The sequence below is a fragment of the Crinia signifera genome, chromosome 6 (assembly GCF_055691185.1).
Source record: "Crinia signifera chromosome 6, ASM5569118v1, whole genome shotgun sequence".
NCBI classification, from domain to species: domain Eukaryota; kingdom Metazoa; phylum Chordata; class Amphibia; order Anura; family Myobatrachidae; genus Crinia; species Crinia signifera.
Window position 1 is genome coordinate 143,608,321 of NC_139222.1, and position 23,119 is coordinate 143,631,439.

Here is a 23,119-nt window from a genome sequence, read left to right on the forward strand (position 1 = left end):
TGGGACAGTCTCCAAACAGCAGGACTGTCCCTATGTGAAGGGGACAGTTGGGAGGTATGCATTACCGGAAGGGTGGGCAAACCTCTCGCATTTAGGATCCCCCACATCAGTCCCTGCACCCCTCCATCTGCCGGTCAAATACCAGCATTCAAGGCTCTTTCGGGAGTAGGCGGGTTTAATATGTTGCAAATCGTGTCATTTAGTACTACTCCATCCTCAAAGAGCCGTGAATTAGGGATGGCCATCGACCATCGATGATTAGAAATCATTGATGGTTTATGGGCGATGTCAAATAGTTTTGGGGGATGGGGGAGAACCAGATGGTTTCCCACCATCAATGTAAAAGCTTAAACTAATAGTTTTGTTTTTGCTTTTTCCCTAAAGTTCCGGGACGCGGAGCACAGCTCCGCCCCCAACAACCGCAAAGCCCCGCCCCCGCATTTTGATTGGCCTACAGGCCACTCAATCACAAAAAATGGATGACCATCGATATACAAAAACATTGATGGCCATCCATTGAATAGTTATACACTATCGATGGCCAGTTGCACTTTTGCCATCGATGGCAACCATCAATGGCAAAGGCAACGATGGCAATCCCTACCGTGAATCACATAATTTACCGACTTAATCATGTCGACAAGCCCCGCCCCTCCCGGAGAGGAAACTCTAAAGCAGGGGTAGCCAACTCATCCTCGAGAGCTACCAACAGTTAACGTTTTCCATGTCTCCGCACAGAATCCAAGTGAAGTATTTAGCTCCACCTGTGTCAGTCAGTAATGAGTGCACTGCACATGTGAGGTGAGCTGGCAACCATGAACTGTTGGTAGCTCTCGAGGACTGGAGTTGGCTACACCTGCTCTAAAGGTAGGCAAGTATGCTGCGAACGGAATCGGGACATCTGTCAGAATGAACTTAGGTCTACAGTCATTAGGTCGACCCCACTAGGTCGACTGGCAGGAAGGTCGACATGACTTAAGGTCGACATGGGCCAAGGTCGACATGACTTAAGGTCGAATTTGCATAAAGGTCGACATGAGGAAGGTCGACTGGTCATAAGGTCGACATGTGTTTTTCACTGTTTTTTTATCCGAATGTCGACACAGTCGACATGGACACAGTTGGCAATGAGAATCGGACCCTCGCATCGCTCGCAATGCATCGGGCACGGTGGCTCGCTTCGCTCGCCACAGCTTTAATAACCTCCTCCACGCCCTAGTGGATGGTAGGGCATGAAATACCGCCTGTTGGCACATGTCGGCTCAAAAGACAGTGAAAAACCCATGTCGACCTTATGACCAGTCGACCTTCCTCATGTCGACCTTAATGCAAATTCGACCTTAAGTCATGTTGACCTTGGCCCATGTCGACCTTAAGTCAGGTCGACCTTTCTGCCAGTCGACCTAGTGGGGTCAACCTAATGACTGTAGACCTAAGTTCATTCTAATAGATGACCGCTTCCCGCTGCGAAGATAGCCTGAAGTGTCTACTCTGAAGCTGTCATTTTTACCTAACTGAATGTGAGTACTCAGGTGTCCTTCGGGAAAATGGTCGCCTGTGTAGAGCTACATTGTAAAAGAAATTACAGACTTCTGTCACTTGCGAGTCGCGACGACGCCGCGGTGCACACAGCACAGTATGTATGCCTATGCACTGCAGTCACTTCAGCACCAGTTCTGTTTTGTGCCAGGCACTCATCCGCATACTGTCCGCTTAGAATAAAGTTGTTGTTGAAAAAAAAAAAAAACCGGCAACCAGTAGAGATGTCATAGAGATCTGCAGACTCGTTCTGAGCAGGGAATCCGGAGGTGATCCTGCAGGCTGCTGCTGCAGGAGGAGGGGGTGCCGGGCGGCTTGGCCTACCTGGAGCATCTTGAGGGGGCTTCCATTTGCGGTGAGTTTTTTCCCCCCTCTGATCACGTTACTTAGTGCATGTGATGAAGTACTGCACACCACCGTGTCACCGGTGTCATTGAAGCTTGCAACTTGCATACACAGGTATTTTGGGGTATGGGTAAAATCCGGAATCGGATAAGACACCGGAATGCCGGACTGGACATCAAACTCTGCATTCCGGAGCTTGTAGTATCCGGTCCGGGGGTGTCCTGTCCGGGGGTGCTCCATCTGATGAGGCTGCTCTCGCACCTGTCACCTGGGAGAGGAGAGGGGGGAGAATACAGCCTCACCGCATGGTCCGGGGGTGTAATAAAAACTGGAACGGTCCAGACCACACGGGGAGGCTGTAATCTCCCCTTCCCCATGTCCCTGGTGTGAGCAATCACAGGCATCCCCCCGGACAAGATACCCCCCGCATGGGACACCCCTCGGACCAGACACTATAAGCTCCGGAATGCAGAGTTTGATGTCTGGTCCGGCGTTCCGGTGTCTTATCCGGGTCCGGTTTTTACTTAGTCCCGGTATTTTGTGCTGCTGTGTGTTACCTGGATGAGATGAGCTGTGTTGTGGAGTGCGGGGGCAGGCCATTAAAGAGCTGAGTATACACATTACAGTACAGCAGCTTTGTTATGTCACCTGTGCCAAAGATGAAGCTAAAGGATTGCCATGGCAATTGTTTCATCCATGTACTACCTATGGGAGAGATGTACTTAGCCTTGGAGCATAATAAAGTACCCATAAATCAGCTCAAAAATGATAGAAGCTGGTTGGCTGGTATTAGGGAGGCCAATCCCAGGAGAAATTGGTGGGATTCCATGATTTAGCAATAAAAATGCCAGGATTCGCACCTGTACGCTCCTGTGCAAATGGATGTTTATGCAAAACATCCATTCCCAATGCAGCAGGGATGTCCGAATGGCAGCGGGGGCAGGCAACCGCTCGCGCAGCAGGCGGCGTTAAATGGCTTTGCTAAGCAGTGATTTGTCGCTGCTTAGTCAGTCAACCAGAATCAGGCCCTACAGATCTAGCACCTCTCAGCCAGCACTGGGAATCGCCAGTTTCCCAGCACTGGCTCACACTGGCGGAGAGGTGCTACAGCTGATGGGGATGTACAAGCGTCTCACACTCAGGCCTGTCCTCTGTACTTGGCGGCGGGGAGCGGAAACCCTGCCCGTCTCTACTTCAGGGAAATGGGCAGGGTCCAGGCCACAACAAGGGGAGACAGCGGAGAGCAGCGGCAGTCTTCGTCAGAACGGGGGGCGAGAGCATAACAATGTGATAACTTTGTCATCTGGCACTGCAGTTGCAATATACCAGCACTGTTTTAGGTTTAACAGTTTAATTTATCATGATTTTAGTTAGATAAAACTAAAGGTCATCTGTGTGACTTAACTGATTCTGTTAATTCTGTTTTAAAGGTGAGCTTCAGCAATGTCTGTCTTTCGCTCGGGTGTACTGGTTTTAACCTCTCCACTGTCCGCCTTGTCTATGAGGCTTGCACCCATTTTAGCCTCCGCATCAAAGATTGTCCAAGAAACCCTGTATGTCCATCTCCAACCAGGGCTTCTCCTGACGGGTTCATCTCAGCCAAGCTCCACCTACATTCCTGCCACCCAGGAAGTCTGCAACCTCATCTCTAAACTGTATTCAGATGCAGATGTCCATAGCAATCTGGATGTACGTGTGCTCTTAACCAATATTAAAAACCAAAGCAACAGTCAGCAGACTCTTTCCATGGTTCAGAACTTGTCTCACCCCCCAGAAGTTGTTCTCACAGACTTTCAGACCAGTGATGGTGGGCAGTATAACCCTGTCAAGCAACAGCTGGAGCGTTATGCAACAAACTGTTACAGTTGTCAACCAAACCTAATATCTGTATTACTGTACCCAGAATATGGCCTGGCAGATGAAGTTATTAATCATAAGGAACCGGATGGTGGAGGAATACCGTTACAGAGTCACAGTGATGTTGTGGTCGGAGGAACCTTTGATAGGTTACACAATGCTCACAAGATCTTACTGAGTGTCTGTTGTTTGTTGTCTGAAAGGCGTCTTCTTATTGGTGTTGCTGACAAAGAAATGCTGGACAGTGAGTAATATTTCCATTGTTGGTCATATCATGTGGTGTGGCAGTTGTACTGTCTTGGAAATATAACTGTACCAACCACTTAGCTCATAACTGTCATTTTTCAAACACAGGAGCTGATTGGCTGGTACTTTATCTCTCTCTCCAAGAAAGTAATGGTGGGCAAGAAGATTCAAATGGCAGGCAACTGTAACCAGTTTGGCAAGATTGTTCTGGACAGATTGTAGATAATAACATAATTTGTGAGGTTGGGGGAAAAAAAGACCCTCCAATAAGTTCAACCTATAACCTATCTCCTGCAGTGTTAATTGCCCAGATGAGGTTACTACCTATTCACAATAAGCCAAAGTCCCCCAATATGTCTTTCCATCTAAATCCACTTTAGTACATTGTAATTAGTGATTATATCCGTGGAAACCAATTTCTTTTGAAAATGTGTCTAAACCATTTTTAAACATATAAATTGAGTCGGCCATCAGTACTTTCTCTGGCAGAGTATTCCATATCTTAATTGCCCTCACTGTAATGAAATCCTTCCTTCACTGGGTGATAAACTTCCTCCTCTCTTTCCTTAGGGGGAGACAGCATGTCCTGTGCACAGATCGCCAACTAGTTCGCTGTATGCACCCTTTGGGCGCACAGAGGACTGATGTTTCTCTTTTGCGCATTCCTGCGCATTTGAATGCGCCGGGTGCGAGCGGCCACGGCGAACAGTGTGTGGCGGGTAGTTGCACCCATGGGAACGCCCAGCGTTTCATGGATGTTCCCATGGTAATGATCCAGTGACATGGGCGCCGGGGGCGGGCAGCTGACATCACCGAATGTCAGCTGCCCTCCATGTTCCTCTCCAGAACACACACAAAGCTAAGACACCTGAGAATTTCTTAGTTTTGCATGTACCTTCCACATCATTCAATGGTCGGCAACCATCCAATGATGTGGGTTTGGCCCGTAGGCTGCGAATGGATGTTTATGAAAAACATCTATTCTCTGCCGAATTCACCATGCGAAGGGGGGCGGCAACCTGTGCAAACGTCGGGGTGGGCTTAAAATGACATGCAACAGTGTATGTCAATCACAATAACCTCCTTTATGTATTTGTATATATTAATCCTATCCATTTTCCCAAACTAGTTATTCAAATTCCAGGTTGATCAAGCCGATATAAAAGCTTTGCATTGCTACCACCATTTCTGATATAAATGATGAATAAAGTTTGCATCATATCATATCATAGTAAATCTCATTTAAAAGGGAACAACCTATGTTTGTGTAATTATTGTTTTGCTCCAACCACAGTGTAATTGCTGGTCAGATTGAAATAACATAGTGGCAGAATTAAGTGTAGTGAAGTGTTAAAGTGGCCAGTTCTAACACACCAGCCAGTTAGCTCCCAACTGTCATGTTACAGATTGGGTTTGAAAAATGTCAGTTAGGAGATGACTGGCTGCTACATTATACCTGCTCACCAGCTACTTTATCATTTCACCTGGCTTCGGGGGAGATTCTCTAAGAATCTCCGCCCCCCTTCGCCGCCCATCGCATTTATAATTATCGCATATATTCTAACATATGCGATAATTATAGCAAAGGACAGCTCTTGCGTTAAGAGCTGTCCTTTGCGGTGAGAGTCGCCGGGTCCCAGCAGGTCCCGGCGGCTCCCCCTTCCCTCACACACCCGGCGCTGCTGCTGCTGCGCCGGGCTCCCCTCCTCCCTGCACCCGGAAGAGGATCAGTGCAGGGAGGAGGTCACAGGTCCGGGCAGCACAGCTCTGTGCTGCCCGGACACAGGTGAGGGGGCGATGCGGGGCGGCGGGGGTCCGTGCGGGGCGGCGGTGGGATGCGGTAGAAGCCCATTGGCTTCTATGGGGCATCGCCAGATTTTTCTACCCCAGAATTGCAAGGGTTAGAAGTCAATCATTGTCTAACCTTCATTTGCGAGCCCTAAAATATATATTATATATTTATTTAATGGTGACATAACTTATTTTTTTTTATTTTTTTTATCTACTTCTATGATACTTGTGATATACCAACTTCTTTCATGTTGGCATCATGCAGCATTATCTAGAACAGTGGTCAGGGAACTCGGTCCTCATTACCCCACGCAGTGCATGTTTTGCAGGTCTCCTCACAGAATCACAAGTGAAATAATTAACTCCACCTGCGGGCATTATAAAATGTGTCTGAGTAATTAGTACACCTGTGCACCTTCTGGGTTACCAGCAAAACATGCACTGTGTGGGGTAATGAGGACCGAGTTCCCTGACCACTGATCTAGAAGTTGCTTTTATATATGGGTATAAATGACAACATTTAAGCAAGCATTTGTGCTGGCAGACCGATCTGGTGGTGTAGAGCAGTTTTAGTCGCTATGGCGATGTCCATTCATGAGTTCTCCTTGTAGGCCTCTGATGCTAATTTAGTTCAGAATTCTATAAATAGCTCTAACATTTCCCTTATTTCTTCATTGTTTCAGATAAGGTCTTAAAGGAACTGATTGAACCCTATGAGAAAAGAGTACAAACATTGTCCCTATTCCTGGTTGATGTGAAGCCGTCACTGCTATATGACATAGTGCCTATATATGATCCTTATGGTCCTTCCATCACGGACCAAGAGCTGAAATGTATTGTGGTCAGTGAAGAGACCCACAAGGGAGGACTGTCTGTGAACAAGAGACGGCAAGAAAAGGTAATGCTCAAACCTATTATACTTTTTGGTCCTTCTGTATTTATGCTTAATTGTAATATGTGGGGGGGGGGGGGGGCGGCATATATTACATGTCAACTGTATGGTTTGGTCTACACAGCTGCAGGGGAAATTACAATGACCACATATTGCAAGCGCACTGTGTAAGTGGCAATTAAAAAAAAATGTGATTGAGAGGTAGGACAATAAAGGAAGAAGTTAAACAGGGAGAAGACGGGTGGGTTAAAATCTTTGCAGCGGCTGTCTTTGCCTTCATAGGTTATCTACAAGTGGCATAAGTTGGGTGGGCAGGGGCTGACTCTAAGGTACTAATGCTGGCCACACATCAGACCAACTTTCCTCCAACCATCCTTGGATGGAATACAAATATGGTACTGGATGGGAGCAAAGGACAATCAGAAATGTGCTCCCAAACCCAGGAAAATGGACAAAAATATTCAGTCAAATTGTTTAAATCAAACAGGTTAATTACAGTACCGTGTCTGAGCGACAGTTTTTGTAAGTAAATATTACATTTGCTCCCATCCAATACCATATTTTTATTCCATCCAAGCAACTAGTTGGATGGTTGGTCTGATGTGTGGACAGTATAAGACCAAGAATCTTATAGCTTTAATTATTTTTTGTGGCATTTCTTGTATTATTATTACATGAATGGCATGCCATGTTTTATTTATTATGGGGAGCAGATGGGCTTCTGTACTCCCCCTGCATGTAGCAATTTGCCAGTTCTGGCGTTAGTTTGTGACATTTAGTTTTTTTCTGTGTACTTCTGAGTTCCTGGAATATATTGTAATGCAGAAGAAGAGCATAAGAGCATGTTCATGCAAGTCATGTGTTTGTGATTTTACAAATTAGCATCTGCGTTTAATTTCTGAGAGAAGTCCTCACCAAATGTTACACAGTGCCCTCTTGACTGTACAATCTCCAGCACAGATTATAGATATTAGGAAACATTGGGCCTGATTCCTATTTGCATGGAATTGCACAGCCGAAGGGAAGCACATTTCCTTTTAAAACATTGTAATTTCCATTTTGTATGCAGATACAGCCTTAGTCATAGAATTAATATTATTTAGAAGCTGCTTGTGTTTCCTAGACACATAGGCCCTTATTCTGGTCGGTGCGGATATATCCGCGTGCGTTCGGCCCGCCGATGTTTTGTGTCTGCGCATGTGCAGAGGCGTCTCTGCGCATGTGCGAGCGGGGCGTACGGCCAAATCCCGCATGAAATGTGAACACTCCGAACAGGGGGTGGAGAGGGGCGTGAAGGGCTATTTGGGCTCATTACCATATGCATACGCCCCGCGTTTCATGGGCGTTCCCATGCAAACGCTGGGCGTACGTATGGTAATGCGGCCGTGACGCACGTGTAGGGGGCGGACATATGACATCGCCGGATGTCAGCTGCCCGCCCAGATCCCTGCTTTTGCACGGAAAAATGTCCGTGTGGTCTGAGGTTGCGGGAGCTGGTGGAGCACTCGGTCCTGCATTCGATGGTCTGCGACCATCGAATGATGGGGGAGTTTCCCTTAGATGGAGGAGGCGTATTCCGTGAAAAATACACGTGCGGTCCGTTTGGCCAGCTTCTTACCGCGTACGGACGGAGTTTGCGATCCGTATGGAAGGCGGGGTTTCGCACGCACGGTCCTGGCCGCAAAATCGGATCCGGCCGCACCGATCAGAATAAGGGCCATTGTGATGCCAAGTTGGATTTTAACGGGAGAAGTCTCACGGAAAGACGTCGGGTGCTACCGAGTCCTGCTACAACATGGTGCAACTGGAACGTGACTGCTGCAAGGATGTAGGAGGACATATCTGTATCGAACTAAGGGGGATATTCAATGTGGGATCATGGCTGTCGATCCGCGCCTTCAGCCATGATCCAGGCCCGTTTGCGGTCAGATCGACCGCAGAACGACAGGCAGGATTCAATGTCCCGCCTGCCGCTCTGCGCAAAGGGGGCAGGGCCTCAAACGGCCGTGGATTGTCGATCTGTGGCCCGGTTATCGGCAGAACGGGCCCGACAGCTTCTGAAGTCGGGCCCGTTCTGCCGTGATCCCTCATCAATGCTGTCGTTAATGACAGCATTGAATAGGGAGCTGCCGCTATTTCCCACGTCGGAAATAGCAGCAGCAGATTGAATACCCCCCTTTATGTCACACATCCCCATTCCCCTCCTTTGAAACTGGCATGGCTATTTTCAAACAGAATTTGATGATTTTGTTTTGTATGTTGTAAACAGTGCAGATATTTGTTATTTTACAAATTTGTAGTCTGACTCAGAAGCAAATGCTTTGTTGTAGTGTGTGTCCTGCACACATGTTTCAGGAACTTGGTAGTGCCCAGATATGAACTACGGCTTTGATCACAGAGAAGCCAAACGCTGCGACAAATCATTGTCAAATTGCTGAACAAAGTACCAATTATGTTTGTCTTTAAGTGTACAGATGTGTCCACCTAGACTTGCACGTTAAACAGCCCTTCTAGTAACATGACTTTAGTGCTGAGTTTCTTTTTGTGTGACTTTTTTTTATTGGCAAAATGATGCATAAAGAACGCACAAGCAGCTCTTGCTGATTAAAATATGTGCAACTGCGACTTTAACTGCATATGAAGTGCTATGTTACTGTGTATTCCTGGAAAATGTAGTATTTGGTATGTAGGATAGATGTATGTGGACACCTCCTGTATACATCATGTAAAATATCTTAATTTCTGTCATGGGACTGGGCTTTTTTTTTTTTATGGTTATTATTATCATTGTATTTAAATGGTGCCAAATGGGATCCACAGTGCCCAGTTACAGAATGTATAAGCAATTAAACAAAACAAAAAGTACAGGGTATATAAACCTCTATGAATCAGCAAACCATACAAAAATAAGTATTAGATTGGTGTAACACAGAGGGATTAGATGCTATCAAAGGAAGTATGAAGATGGTTTAGTTAAAAGAAGGAAGGGCACATGATGGAGGAGAGACCTGCTTGTGAGAGCTTACATTTTATAGATACTAAATGTATTTCTGAATATTAGAATGTGGATTTTCATAGAAAAATATCTGCACTTTAGATTCTGGTGACTTTTTAGGTCTGCAATACACTGTATGCCTTACTTTTCTACACGTTATTGTATATTCCTCAGGGCCTTGATGATCTGGCCATTCAAGAAATAAAGTTGGTTACAGATCCTCTACATTCTGAAAATGAAGAGGAGAAAATCAGTTCTTCCAGCTTCAGGAAGAGATTGTTGGGAACTCTGCTGAAGCTACCAGCTGTAAGAACCGTTGGCTCCAACTTTTACCAGTAAAAGCGGCATTTGTTTCCAAAAGCTTATTATTATTATTATTATTATTATTATTATTTATTGTTATTATTTGTTTATATAGCTCCACAAGCTAATTACATAAAGACCCTTATTCTGGTTCATTCGTAACAGCCGCTCATTTGCACAGGGACCAAATGTTTTGCGTATGCAGCATTTCTGCCCATGTGTATACGCTGGGTGCGTGCAAACTCAACAAAAAGTCTGTTTGCCGGGTACACACACCCAGCCTTGTGAGTGTTCCCATGAAAACTCTGGGCGTACACATGCTAATGCGTCCGTGCAGGGGCAGAGAGCTGACATAACCGGATGTCAGCTGCCCGCCCAATTCCCTGCAATTCTACATGCATATGTAAGGGTGGTCTGGACCACCCTTACATATGCGTGTGCCTTCACCATCATTCGATGATGGTCAAAAGATGGGGGAGGTTCCCACTGGCATGCGAATGGATGTTCATGTAAAACATCCATTCGCAAGCCTTGCTAAGGAATCCTGCTTGCAAATGGGTGGTGCTGGCTATCTATACGCAAGTTAGGGTTAGGGTGACTCGCAAGGATGCGAATTTGCATCCGAGCGAGTCAGCCAGAATAAGGGCCAAAATGTATGTCATTCATGTAATTTAAAAGTGCTGGTATGTAATATGTTGTCTTTGAAAGTTCACCCATGACCTAAACCAGGGATGGGGAACCTTCGGCTCTCCAGCTATTGTGGAACTACACATCCCAGCATGCCTTGTTACAGTTTTTCTATGTGGCCATGCTGGGAAGTGTAGTTCAATAACAGCTGGATAGCTGAAGGTTCCCCATCCCTGACCTAAACACAATGAATGTATATGTTCAACCCTTTTAGGATTGGATTAAAAGAAGTAACATTTTTGAGGTATTCAAAAACTAGACCTACATGAGGATTGAAATGAAAGCGTAATTAGATTGTTGGAGGATATGAAAGGGGAGAAGGTGACTTTAGAAGTCCATCAGTATTTTGTGAAGCCATGAAACTGTTTATAGTGTCTGGGTACTCCAAACCACGTTGTCTGATGACTGGAGAATTGTACCCCACAAGCTTGTCTTTATAATTAAAGTCTATGTTCTGCATCCACTGTATCAAGTGAAGATTGCAATGTGTTTCTACAGGAGAACCCCAACATCCCTAGCCGACCCTATATCATTGGTCTAACCGGAGGCAGTGGCAGTGGGAAGACCTCTATTTCAAAGAGACTGGAAGCACTGGGTGCTGCTGTGATTGACTGTGATCAGTTAGGACACCAGAGTTATAAACCTGGAGGATTGGCCTACCAGCAAGTTATAAATGAGTTTGGCTCAGGTATATTTTGTATCAATACTTGTCAGTCTACAACAGTGATCCTTTTATTTTTATTGTATGTTTTATATCAGATGTTCTCAAACTCAGGACCCCAAACAGGTCATGTTTTCCAGGTTACCTGGCAGAAGCACTGTGTATCATCAACTGTCAAATTTAAAAAATCCACAGATGATCTGTGTGAGATTTTTGAAAACTTTTTTGAGGAGAGAAAGATTTGTCTTACGGTGGTGCACCATTTATAAGAACTTGAGTCATAAAATATACCTTTTATTGGTTATCACTTTAAAAAGGAACGCGAAATATGACATATAACATATACACAAGTGAGAACAGTGTGTTTTTAAAAGGCACGTGCGAGTTCAAGGAGCAACTACCTCAATCAAATATTTATTAGTATCACCTTTTTAATACTCCTTTTTAGCATAAACCAATTGTTAAGGAGAGAGGTGTCGATACGAATCGTATCGACACCTCTCTCCTTAACAATTGGTTTATGATAAAAAGGAGTATTAAAAGATGATACTAATAAATATTTGATTGAGGTAGTTGCTCCTTGAACTCGCACGTGCCTTTTAAAAACACACTGTTCTCACTTGTGTATATGTTATATGTTGTATGTCATATTTTGCGTTCCTTTTTAAAGTGATAACCAATAAAAGGTATATTTTATGACTAAAGTTCTTTATAAATGGTGCACCACCGTAAGACAAATCTTTCTCTCCTCAAAAAAGTCTTCTATTAATATTGTCTGTGGTAGCACACCCCTAAGTATATTACAAGTTACCTATTCTTACTAGAGGGGGTCTAGCCTAAATATACCCAATATCTGTTTCTCTTCTTGTGCAACTGATCAACAAACCCTTTGTCCATGGGATTTTTGAAATGTGACAGTTGATGATACACAGTGCTTCTGCCAGGTAACCTGGAAAATATGACCGGAGTTGGACAACCACTGGCTTGTATTAATCGCTGCATGTTGATTGTTCCTTTTTATCTGTGGAATTCCGCCATTAGGTAGAGTCTAATGTTGGGTACACACTGGACAATCTGTCATTATGTATATGCACAATACCCATATTGTTAAAGATACATCATGAACATTGTTAACAACAAACCCCTCCTCCGACTGCATGTATGAAGCGAGGGACGGGTGACGTCACTGACCAATATCTTGAATAATAATGGCCAGTTTGTATGCACTATGTCATTCTCCTGCGGGAATCGGTAAGTGTGCACCCAACATAACATTTATGTGCTTGTCTGTATATTGCCGCAAAAGGGCATGTATCTTATTAAAGTACAAAAAGCTATGTGACCCAGTCCATGAGATAATGAAACTCCCAGTAATATATATGAAAACTTCCTGCAATTTCACTGGGTATGAATCTTAATAGACTGTTGCACTTTGACCTTTTGTGTCTTGTTCCAGATATTCTCTGTGCAGATGGGACGATAGACAGGAAGGCGATGGGAAGCAAAGTGTTTGGCAATAAGGTGAAACATTACCATAATTAAAAAATTTTGATGTGGTTAATTTACATGTCCACATTTGCACAATAGCCTGCGTGGAGTGCGCGCATATGTAAAAGAGGGAAAAGACACCCGATGCGGGCAGCGGCGGACCTCCGGGCAGCCTGGGCAGAAGTTTGTGGCGAAGCTACCCATGTTTGTCTAAGTTGGGCGCCAAGAGTTCTGTAGCCATTCAAGAGTATCGCGGTGGCGGATGTCCCCCTAGTTGCGGCCCTGCCTAGATCATTCATTTGAATTTCCCTACTACTGGCCAGGCGTACTGTCCATTATTCCTTGTCTCTACCTTGCTTCCACTTTTGTGCAGTGGGATTTACTACACTCTATTCCAGTCCTCTGAAACTACTACTGTAGTAATGTTCTATCAATACCTTGACAAATACACTGTATTGGATAGCAGTAACCTTCAATGAACAAGTATCTATTGCATGGGTCCTCAAACTGTGGCCCTCCAGATGTTGTGAAACTACAAATCCCAGCATGCCTTGCCACAGTTTTAACACTCCCTTATAGCCAAACTGTGGCAAGGCATGCTGGGATTTGTAGTTTCACAACATCTGGAGGGCCGCAGTTTGAGGACCCATGATCTATTGTAATACATGTATGTGCACTTTTTTTCTTCTAACAGAAGCCATTTTTGTTTATTTTAGGATCACTTAAAGCGCCTGACAAACATTGTGTGGCCAGCGATAGCTGCACTTGCTAAAGAGGCTATGGCAGATGCTGCTTCCAAAGGTTATATCTGTATTTACATTGCAGTGTTATGTTAACTTGGGTGGAACCATATGGTTTAGAGCTCAATTGGCCTTTTTTGCACAAAGTGGCCATATCCTCACCAGATTTCTCATCCTTGACATACAACTTGAATAAGACATGGGAAGTTTCTTTGAATTGATGCCTTTTGGTTACTGGTTATTTTCAACTGTGACTCATATAGATATGTCCTATATATTTGCTGCTGCTGTCTTGGCAAACAGCCCCTCTTTTCACGCAGGGTCTCATAAGATTTTTTTGCAGAAAATGTGTCTAACTATAAGTTGCCATGTGTTGGATAATCAAGACTGTTCTGATTGATACTGTATATGACAAACAAGCCCATTGTCAGCAGAGTTTTACAGAACCCGACGACTCACTCACAGAAGGCATTTTACGCTGCCTAACATATTGAGATTAGATGCTTGAGGATACATCTGTATACATACTGAATACAGATCTTTCCCATAATGTGCTAGTGTACTTTGGTCTCTATTTTAAGTGTACTTTGGTCTCTATTTCATGTGTTAAGAGAATTCCAGTATACAATCACTGTTTATCGAACACTACTTCCCTAACTGGATGAAACTTTAAGCTCTTTTACCTGCTAATAATAATAATGTTATTTATATAGCACATTTCTCCTAATAGGACTCAAAGTGCTTGCATTAGCCTTTTACAGCACAAAATAAAAAAAAAAAACTTAGGGACACATTAGTGAAATGCTTGGGTGAACAGGAAAGTCTTGAGTCCATTTTTGAATGTTTCCAGAGTGGAAGCTTCTCGAACTGTGCAGGGTAGTGAATTCCATAAAGTCTGAGCCACAGCGCTGAAAGCTCGACTCCCATCCCCCCAGGTGAATTCAGTGAATTTCTGGGTACTGCTAGTATACCTGGTTGCTCACTAGGCTGCAGAACCTTCCGAGTGAGCAGGGCTGACCTTGGTTGACTAATTACTACACACTGACCATTTGTCAAGTCTCTACTAATTGGCTTCGACTTGGCACTTTGGATCAACCGTTTGCACTTGTTGGGAAAGAAGTCTATAAATGTGGTGGTTTGTGAAGAGCTTATTGTGCTGCCTTCAGGCCAATAATGATGAGCTTTACATTTTTAACGCAGGCATATCCATTTGTGTGATGGATGCAGCTGTACTTTTAGAAGCTGGATGGACAGAAATGGTGCATGAGGTTTGGACAGCGATCATACCAGAAAAAGAGGTGGGTAGTTTCCGGTCAGCCATAAACTTTAATGGATTTGGTTTTGTGTACTGGGTCAGTAAATGCACATTCTTGGGTATTGCACGTCTGAAATTTTTCTAGAAAAATGAAGCTGTTGGGCAAATGTATTAAGCTGGGCAAAGTGATAAAGTGGAAGGTGACAATGCAGCAGCCACTCAGCTCCCAACTGTCACTTTACAAGCTGGGTTTAAAAAATGACAGTGGGGAGCTGACTGGCTGCTGCATTATCATTTCTTCTCTAGGTTTAATAAATCTGATTTTATTCGTGCTTTTCTCTATAATACTTGTCACAGAACCTCCCCCCTCAATGGTTTCTGCTAATGAGCTAGCTCAGATATGGGTCACATTTATAGTCTTGCTGTAGATCTTAGTGTGAAGCCCCGTTGCCCTGTGTCATTATCTCAACATGAATAAAACCCTGAAAATGATATGATCAGGTTCAGAAGAATAACAAGCGGTACCTGAAATTGTCAGTACACTATAAGAAGAAACACACACACCACAGACATATTGAAGAGCAAATATAGAATCCTCCTCCCTTGATAATTTCACTGGCAATAACAAATAAACTCTCATAAGGCCTAGCTAATCAGGCAACACACTAAGCGGAAACGTAAATGTTACATAGGGGTTTATTCTAGTTCATTCTTTCTGACAAAATCCTTCTTAGATGGACAAAATCATGTGCACTGCAGGGGGGCAGATGTAACATGTGCAGAGAGAATTAGATTTGGGTGAGTTATTTTGTTTCTGTGCAGGGAAAATACTGACTGCATGATTTTACACTTCAATATAGATCTCACTTTGAAGAAAAACCCCACCCAAATCTAATTCTCTCTGCACAAGTAACATCTGCCCCACCCGCAGTGCACATGGTTTTGTCCATCTAAGAAGGATTTTGTCAGAAAGAATGGACTAGAATAACCCCCATAGAGACATACAACAAAGAAAACAAAACATATAGTACTTATATTCCTGTATTGCAGCTGTGTGATCTGCAAGCCAAGTTCTCTTTGTGGGGGAAATCTAATAAGATGGGAGTTCTATTTCACATGGGATGGTGGCTATGGGCAACCAATCACATCCTATCTATTATCTTCCAGATTCTCTACAAAGTGATAAATAAATAAGAAGTAGATTCTGATTAGTTGCCAATAGCAACATGCCATGTGAAACAGAACTCCCATCATAATAAATTTCCTTCTGTGTCGTCTTGTGGGACTCCCCCTCAAAATATCTTTATGCATATAAGTGGCGTTAATGTATTTATTGCTTGGGCAAGTATACATCGGTACAACAGGACCTCTCATGCCATGTTGCTGAATGCCTGTATGTAATTACAGAACCTGAGAAGTCATCATTTAACCCTTCCCTGCGCCAGATCAAATCTACACATCTGTTTCTAGGAACTAGCCGTTACTACTCATGAGCATGCCTACTGTGGTATACATTGACAATGCTGGAGCACAATCCATGTGTGCTTCCACACAATATTAACTTGCAGCAAAGTGGTTATTTCTGTTTTTATAATGAAGCCGTCAAATATCATAAGTGATGTAAAATATTATTTGAACCCTTTCCTGAACAGCCAGGCTTTGTACACACCACAGAATTCAGATAGGACTTATACAGTTTGTAACAATGACAGACCTTACTTAGCAGTGATGTGCCTGGGAAATGATTAGCTCACTAATGCAGAATAACAGATGAGAACAACTCACCATTGTACTTGTTTTAATTAATAGGACGATTCCGGTCATATTTCCTTGTTAATCAAAAGGGTAAAAAAAGGGTGTAATAATCCATTTGTGTCCCCATCAGGCTGTCCTGCGTATAATGAATAGAGATGGTGTCAGCGAGGAGGCGGCTAAGAACAGATTGGCCAGCCAGATGTCTAACAGCGAAAGGGTAGAATTCTCAAATGTGGTGCTATGCACTCTGTGGGAGCCAGAGATCACACAGAAACAGGTACGTTGTGAGAAGTTTATGTAACTAAAAATGACAACATGCCTTACTGTCTCCTGTCCCTACTCTGCCATTCTCCTCCATTAGCTCTCTGGTGCAGGTGACAAGCTTGAATTAATAATGGAAAGGAAATGTACAGATTTTGGACAGTACAGTGGCGAGAGGGTAAAATCAGTCTTGATGTGGCATTTAGAACCGGTTGTAGCGGGTGGGAGACAGGTTATGGAGGGTGCCGGATGGGTGCCCGACAGTCAGGATCCCGACAGTAATTAGCACGACGTCGGGATCCCGACTGTTAAAACCCCGACACTCGGGTCCCAATGACCACCGTCTATTCTCCCTCGTGGGGTCCACAACCCCCATAGAGGGAGAATAGAATAGGTATCGAGCCACTGTGCCCGCAGCGAGCCTGCAAGGGGCTTCGTTGCGCTCCCCCTGCTGTCTGAGTCCGGGTACTCGGGATAATGACTGTCGGGCTCCTATACCACACCCGGTTATGGAAAGGTCAGGTTGCAGTAGAAGAGGCAGGCGATAATAAAATAATATTTTAAGGATAATAATTATAAAATCTATACCAGAAGTATGAATGGTGTTTATGAGATTACTGTACTTTCATATGACCTATGATTGTGGGCAAAGGGGTTCCATCCTTTACATTTGGTTGGATTGCCCAATTGCACTCCTAGGAACTATGGGATCTGTATTGCTCTTCCCACTGTGTTACCTGTGCTCCCTTTTGCTCATTTGTTGCATGACCTGACTTCCAGCATTTACCCTACTACTTAGTTGTTCTGGCAATATCATTCCTCGCTGCCCCTTCCCACCCTCCCCCTTTCTGACATTTTGTTTCCTCCCACTAATTTCCTCCTTTAGATGCTTCCTTATATGGCTGCAGTGCACTACATACTTTGGGGGGAATTTACTAAGCTCTAATTGTAAAAAAATAGGTGAATTACACCTATTTTTTACAAATTCGTATTTACTAACCTGAAAATACGGCAATTCGTAATCATGGCACATTCATATTTGTATTTACATTTACGCCATTGAAAAAATACGAATAGGAATTGCCAATTTAAAAAATGGTGATTCCTAATTTACTAAGCAGCTGTATTGAAAATACAGCCGCTAATTACCAGCAATTAGAGGGATACGGCTGCTAATTGCTGGCCAAATACGCCACGAAAATACACTTCATTTTTGGTTCCCAAAATACGGGCCGGTCCTGGTTCCCAAAATACAGCTGCTGCGAACCACCCTGAAAAGGATCTGGACACACCTCTGTTTAATTGATTGCACCCTAATGCCACGTCACCACCCGCCCTAAGCCACAATGGCCTCCTATTGTCAACCCACTGCCGTCACTCACTGCTATCATCATTCCGGGATGCATCTGCAGTTTGAGGTACGTGCACGACTAATTAGCAATTAGGTGCACAGCTGCAGCCTTACTGATTATAACCTTCCGGTTCCCTCCGCTCTTTGGGCTTGCTTTATTTATTACACATTCACATGTAACTGGAAATTAGTTGTCACCTAGTAATTCATTTCATAAGGTCACACAGAAACACTTGACATAGGTTCTGGATCATGAAAATTACTTCTAATATCCTTCTAGTGCGAATAGTTAATAGAGTTCCTTAGTTTAGCAGGATGGTGTATTTAGAATAATAAAAAACTTCTTATTTTTTTATATTTTCTCGTACCATCATGATTACTTTTAGAATACATTTTTGGTTTACAGAACAGTAGTAGAATTTTTGAACCATAAAACAAGAGAGGTTTACAAATGATAGAGATTGAATGCACAGAACCAGCAAATGATCACACAAATCCAGTAAATGAACAAATATGAAATTACAAATGAATCAAGGCATAAAACCCTATATAGATTGTAAGCTTGCAGCAGGGCCCTCTTACCTCCAAGTCTGTCTGTTGTTACCCAGTTTGTTTTATCACCGTCTACTATTGTAAAGCGCAACAGAATCTGTTGAGCAATATAACAAACTGTAAATAAATGATAAAATCAGACCCTTGCAGCTAGCTGTGTAAAGTAACCTGAAATTCATTGACTAGTTCTCTCTTCACTGGCAGATTCATTAACCTCCACATTTGTTTTTATTTATTCAGTTGGTCTTAATGTACATTTTTGTTGTAAAGTTTTGATTATATGTAGTGTTTTTGGATTATTTGTCTTTTTTATTTTTTTATTTACTGTTTGTCTGTAACATTGTTAAAGAATTTGGAGGGCTTTGCCTATATGTCTGCTTTGAAAATAAAAGATAATAGGTGGTGATTAGTGGTTTCTGCTTTTCAGGTTCAGAAAGCCTGGAATCTTCTCCAACAACGAATCAATCCGGACATTTCCAGTGATAAACCTGTTTTAAAATCAAAATTTTAGATTTGTGATCCACCAAATGAAATAATTTGCTTCTGAGATTAACTGTGAAGGTTTCACTGTGGCTGGAACATAGAAGATCCCAGGAGGAAAGCATGCCTTATTTAACAATGTCCATTTTAGCCCTTCACAATTTTTATCTTTGTAGTTCTTTTAGATCTGTGTTGTGTGTCTAAACTGTTTACAATTTATGTTGCTTGGACATCACCACTGAGCCATATTTACATACTTTAATTGTTCTACATCTCTCTAATATACCTGTAAAAATATAAATAATGTCGGTTCTATTCCACAATGGCTCAGCAAAAGTTTAAAACAAATTGTATGATTGTAGAAAAAAATGAATTGTCACTATATAGTCTATATTTCTTCTGAGATTTTATAAAGCTCCATTGCTATGGACAAGAGTAATATGTGTAAATAAATTGTGAAATTGTATCATGCTGAAATTTGTTGGCGATGAGTGATTGATGTGGAGGCAGGGTGACAGCATTTATTTTTCTTTGTGCGAATGTGCAGTGCGATGGTGAAAAAAACTGCTTCATGGGACTGAGGTGAATCATTTGATATGAAACATTGGTATGTCTCTGTGCGTAGGAGTCTGAATCTGTATAGGAAGTGCTGTGATGCATTAGCTGTGGCTATGTGACGCCAAGTTCCGTTGTGTTTCATATGGAGACAGTTTGGTTGCATAAAGCTCCGCACACACCGAGCAATAGTTCGCTGAGCTCTTGTGGCAAGCGACCCTTGCAGGTCTGGTCGCAGGAGCGTGCTCTCGGTGAAAGTCACCCCGTATGCATGGGGATATGGTCGCACAGCGGCCATATCCCCAGCGATTCTGCCTAGAATCGCTTTGTGTGTACCGGGCTTTACACTTCACTGTTACGATGCATTTTGAGCGAAAAATGCTGCTACACTGCTCCGAGTTCACTCACGCTGCATGGCATATTGAGGCTAGGTCAGTGGTTCCCAAACTTTGTACTGTGGCTCCCTGGGATGCCGTGGGACACTTGCAGGGGTGCCACAGGTTGGTGGTCCAGGACAGTTCAAATAATTAATGGTTAGTTATTTATGGGCGAAAACCAGTGCTGGTGGCTGTCAGTCATAAAATGTGTACAAACAGAAGAAAACAGAATGCCCTTTATCACTTAACTGAATAGCATATAAACCTAATCTACTTAATGTTGCATTTATTCCATTTTTTTTTTTTTTTTTTTTTTTTGGGCGTAGTGGTGCTGTGAAAAAGTTCTGTTACTCTAGGGTGCCATGGTTCAAAAAAGATTGGGAACCCCTGGGCTAGGTGTATCATCTGTATATAGGTAATATGACTATTCTGTCTGAGCATTCACAAATACAGACTTAGGCAGTAAGTATAAATGTTAATACCGGCTGGTGGCTGACATCAGATGACATCAGCACCCGCCACCTCTACGGCGGACTCTGTCACTTTTAGACTCACTTTTATTTCTAAAGGGGAGAGAAATCCTTCGATGGTGGGCGAAAATGACTATCTTCCGTTCAGCTGCATGCGAGGGGATGTGTTAAGACACTCACTAAGCAGCGAATGTCAGCTGCTTAGCAAGTGGTACTGAGTCAGGCCCAAAAGGTGGAGATGATGCATTCATTCTGGTGATCTCTGCTTGCCGGGACGGTGCACAGTCAGCCCCATACACACTGGGTGACTGAGCTGAGAGCAGTCAGTTTTGTCTTGTTGAGCTGCTTTTAGCTCCACAGCCGCCCAGTGTGTACGGGGGGGGGGGGGGGGGCAGCAGCAGTGAGTAGTGATACGCGATCCCGCATCACCGCTGGCCCGAACGCTCATCTGCTGGTAATACCATCCGGCTATGGAAAGTCGTCCACGCCCGGGTAAATCCCTAAAACTGGTGAAAAAATTAGTGTGTATGCAATGAGCGTTTTTCAGCCCAACGATTTTCCCCATCATTTATTTTATTTATTAATAGTTTCGTTACTTGTGAGTTATCCGGGCTGCCGATTTTGTCCTTAAGTTTGGTTAACTTAAGGACACCCGACCGACGCGATGCCCACGATTTAGCTTCAAATCGGGGGCATCGCGTCGGTCGTGGCCGTTATAAGGGGCCGCGACGCGATGCCCCCGATTTCCCATAGACAGTAATGTTAAAAGACACGATATCGGGGGCATCGCGTCGGTCGTGGCCGTTATAAGGGGCCGCGACGCGATGCCCACGATTTCCCATAGACAGTAATGTTAAAAGACGCGATGGACCCGATTTCCCATAGACAGCAATGTTAAAATAAAATTACAATGTGAAATTGGGCAATATGTTTTTAAAAAAAATGTTTCATGGCCCCCCACCACCGTTAACGCCACCCCGCTATTGACGCCAACCCTAAGCGTGGCGAGCGCAGCGGTACGCGTCCTCCGACCTTTTCATGCCCTACTATCCACTAGGGCGTGGAGTGAGAATAGAATAGTGTGGCGAGCGCAGCGAGCCACCGAGCCCGAAGCGTGGCGAGCGGACGCGGACACCTGTGAAGCCCGCAAGGGCACGCGGATACCTGTGAAGGTGTCCGCGTCCCCTCGCCACACTATTCTATTCTCACTCCACGCCCTAGTGGATAGTAGGGCATGAAAAGGTCGGAGGACGCGTACCGCCGCCCCTCGCGGGCTCGCCACGCTTCGGGTTGGCGTCAATAGCGGGGTGGCGTTAATGGTGGTGGGGGGCCATGAAACATTTTTTTTAAAAACATATTGGCCAATTTCACATTGTAATTTTATTTTAACATTGCTGTCTATGGGAAATCGGGTCCATCGCGTCTTTTAACATTACTGTCTATGGGAAATCGTGTCGGAAATCGTGTCCATCGCGTCTTTTAACATTACTGTCTATGGGAAATCGTGGGCATCGCATCGCGGCTCCTTATAACGGCCACGACCGACGCGATGCCCCCGATTTCGGGCGCGATGAAAAAATCGGCAGCCCGGATAACTCACAAGTACCATAGTTTCTTATATACAAAGTTTCTTATATACAAATTATAAAAATCTGCGTGTCGACCTTAAGTCATGTTGACCTAGTGGTGTCGACCTAATGCTTGTCGAACTACTTGCTGGTGACCTAATGATCCATACCTGTCCTTATCCTCATTGTTACCATCATCATCTTCAGCAACTTTGATTGCTGTATTAATTAAATAACAATCCACAATAAAGCCAGCAACAATGCTATAGCCTGACCTGTCTTTTCATATAAAGCAAGAGGCCAGGGTGCAAGGTCTTCCTGTAAATCTGTCAAAAAGCACTAGGCTGGAATGTGCTGGTTACAGTAACAGGGAGATGGACAGTGTGAGCTCAACCTTCAGCACTGTGAAACCAGTCCATTCAGCATGTGTGGAATGCTGAAGGACAATCTTTGTTAAACCACTTGGACTGTGGGTCACAGGGTAAAGGCCCATACACACTAGAAGATATTTACATCAATATTGTTCAGAAAGGGAATGCCTAATCATTGTTAACAAGCATAGTTATCTTTCAGACATGCTGCTCAATCTTGACAATAGTGCTCATGTTGCTTGTGCACATTGTTCAGTGTGTGCCAGTGACAAATGACATGAGCAGCTCCACTCTGTTGCTGCTGGCTGCCTCTGCTGCTCCTTTGGCGCAGGATGCCAGGAAGTGGGCCGGCGCATGAAGGACCACTCCTGCTGCCCCTGTGATGAAATCCACGTCGGAAGGGGGCAGAGCTACATGGGATGAAAGGGGTGGAGTTAGACGGGATGGAGAGGTTGAGCTGCCAGAATGAGGTAAATTATATGTCAGAGACTAAACTGTTAACTGGCGTGGGCATTACGTGTAAGAACAGGAAAAATACGAGAGTTGACACCAGATCTGGTGGTTTCTGATGCCCTAATAC

General features: G+C 44.0%; 1 protein-coding gene across 1 annotated transcript; it reads left to right on the forward strand.

The window, feature by feature from the left end:
• The first annotated feature begins 1,739 nt into the window (after positions 1–1,739).
• COASY (Coenzyme A synthase) lies at positions 1,740–19,669 on the forward strand. The gene is made up of 10 exons (XM_083147503.1): positions 1,740–1,894; positions 3,315–3,985; positions 6,462–6,676; positions 9,840–9,971; positions 11,154–11,343; positions 12,773–12,837; positions 13,521–13,605; positions 14,745–14,842; positions 16,685–16,831; positions 19,146–19,669. The coding sequence occupies exons 2-10, from the start codon at positions 3,328–3,330 to the stop codon at positions 19,227–19,229; spliced, it is 1,674 nt and encodes a 557-aa protein (XP_083003629.1). The 5' UTR covers positions 1,740–1,894; positions 3,315–3,327; the 3' UTR covers positions 19,230–19,669.
• The last annotated feature ends 3,450 nt before the right edge of the window (positions 19,670–23,119 follow it).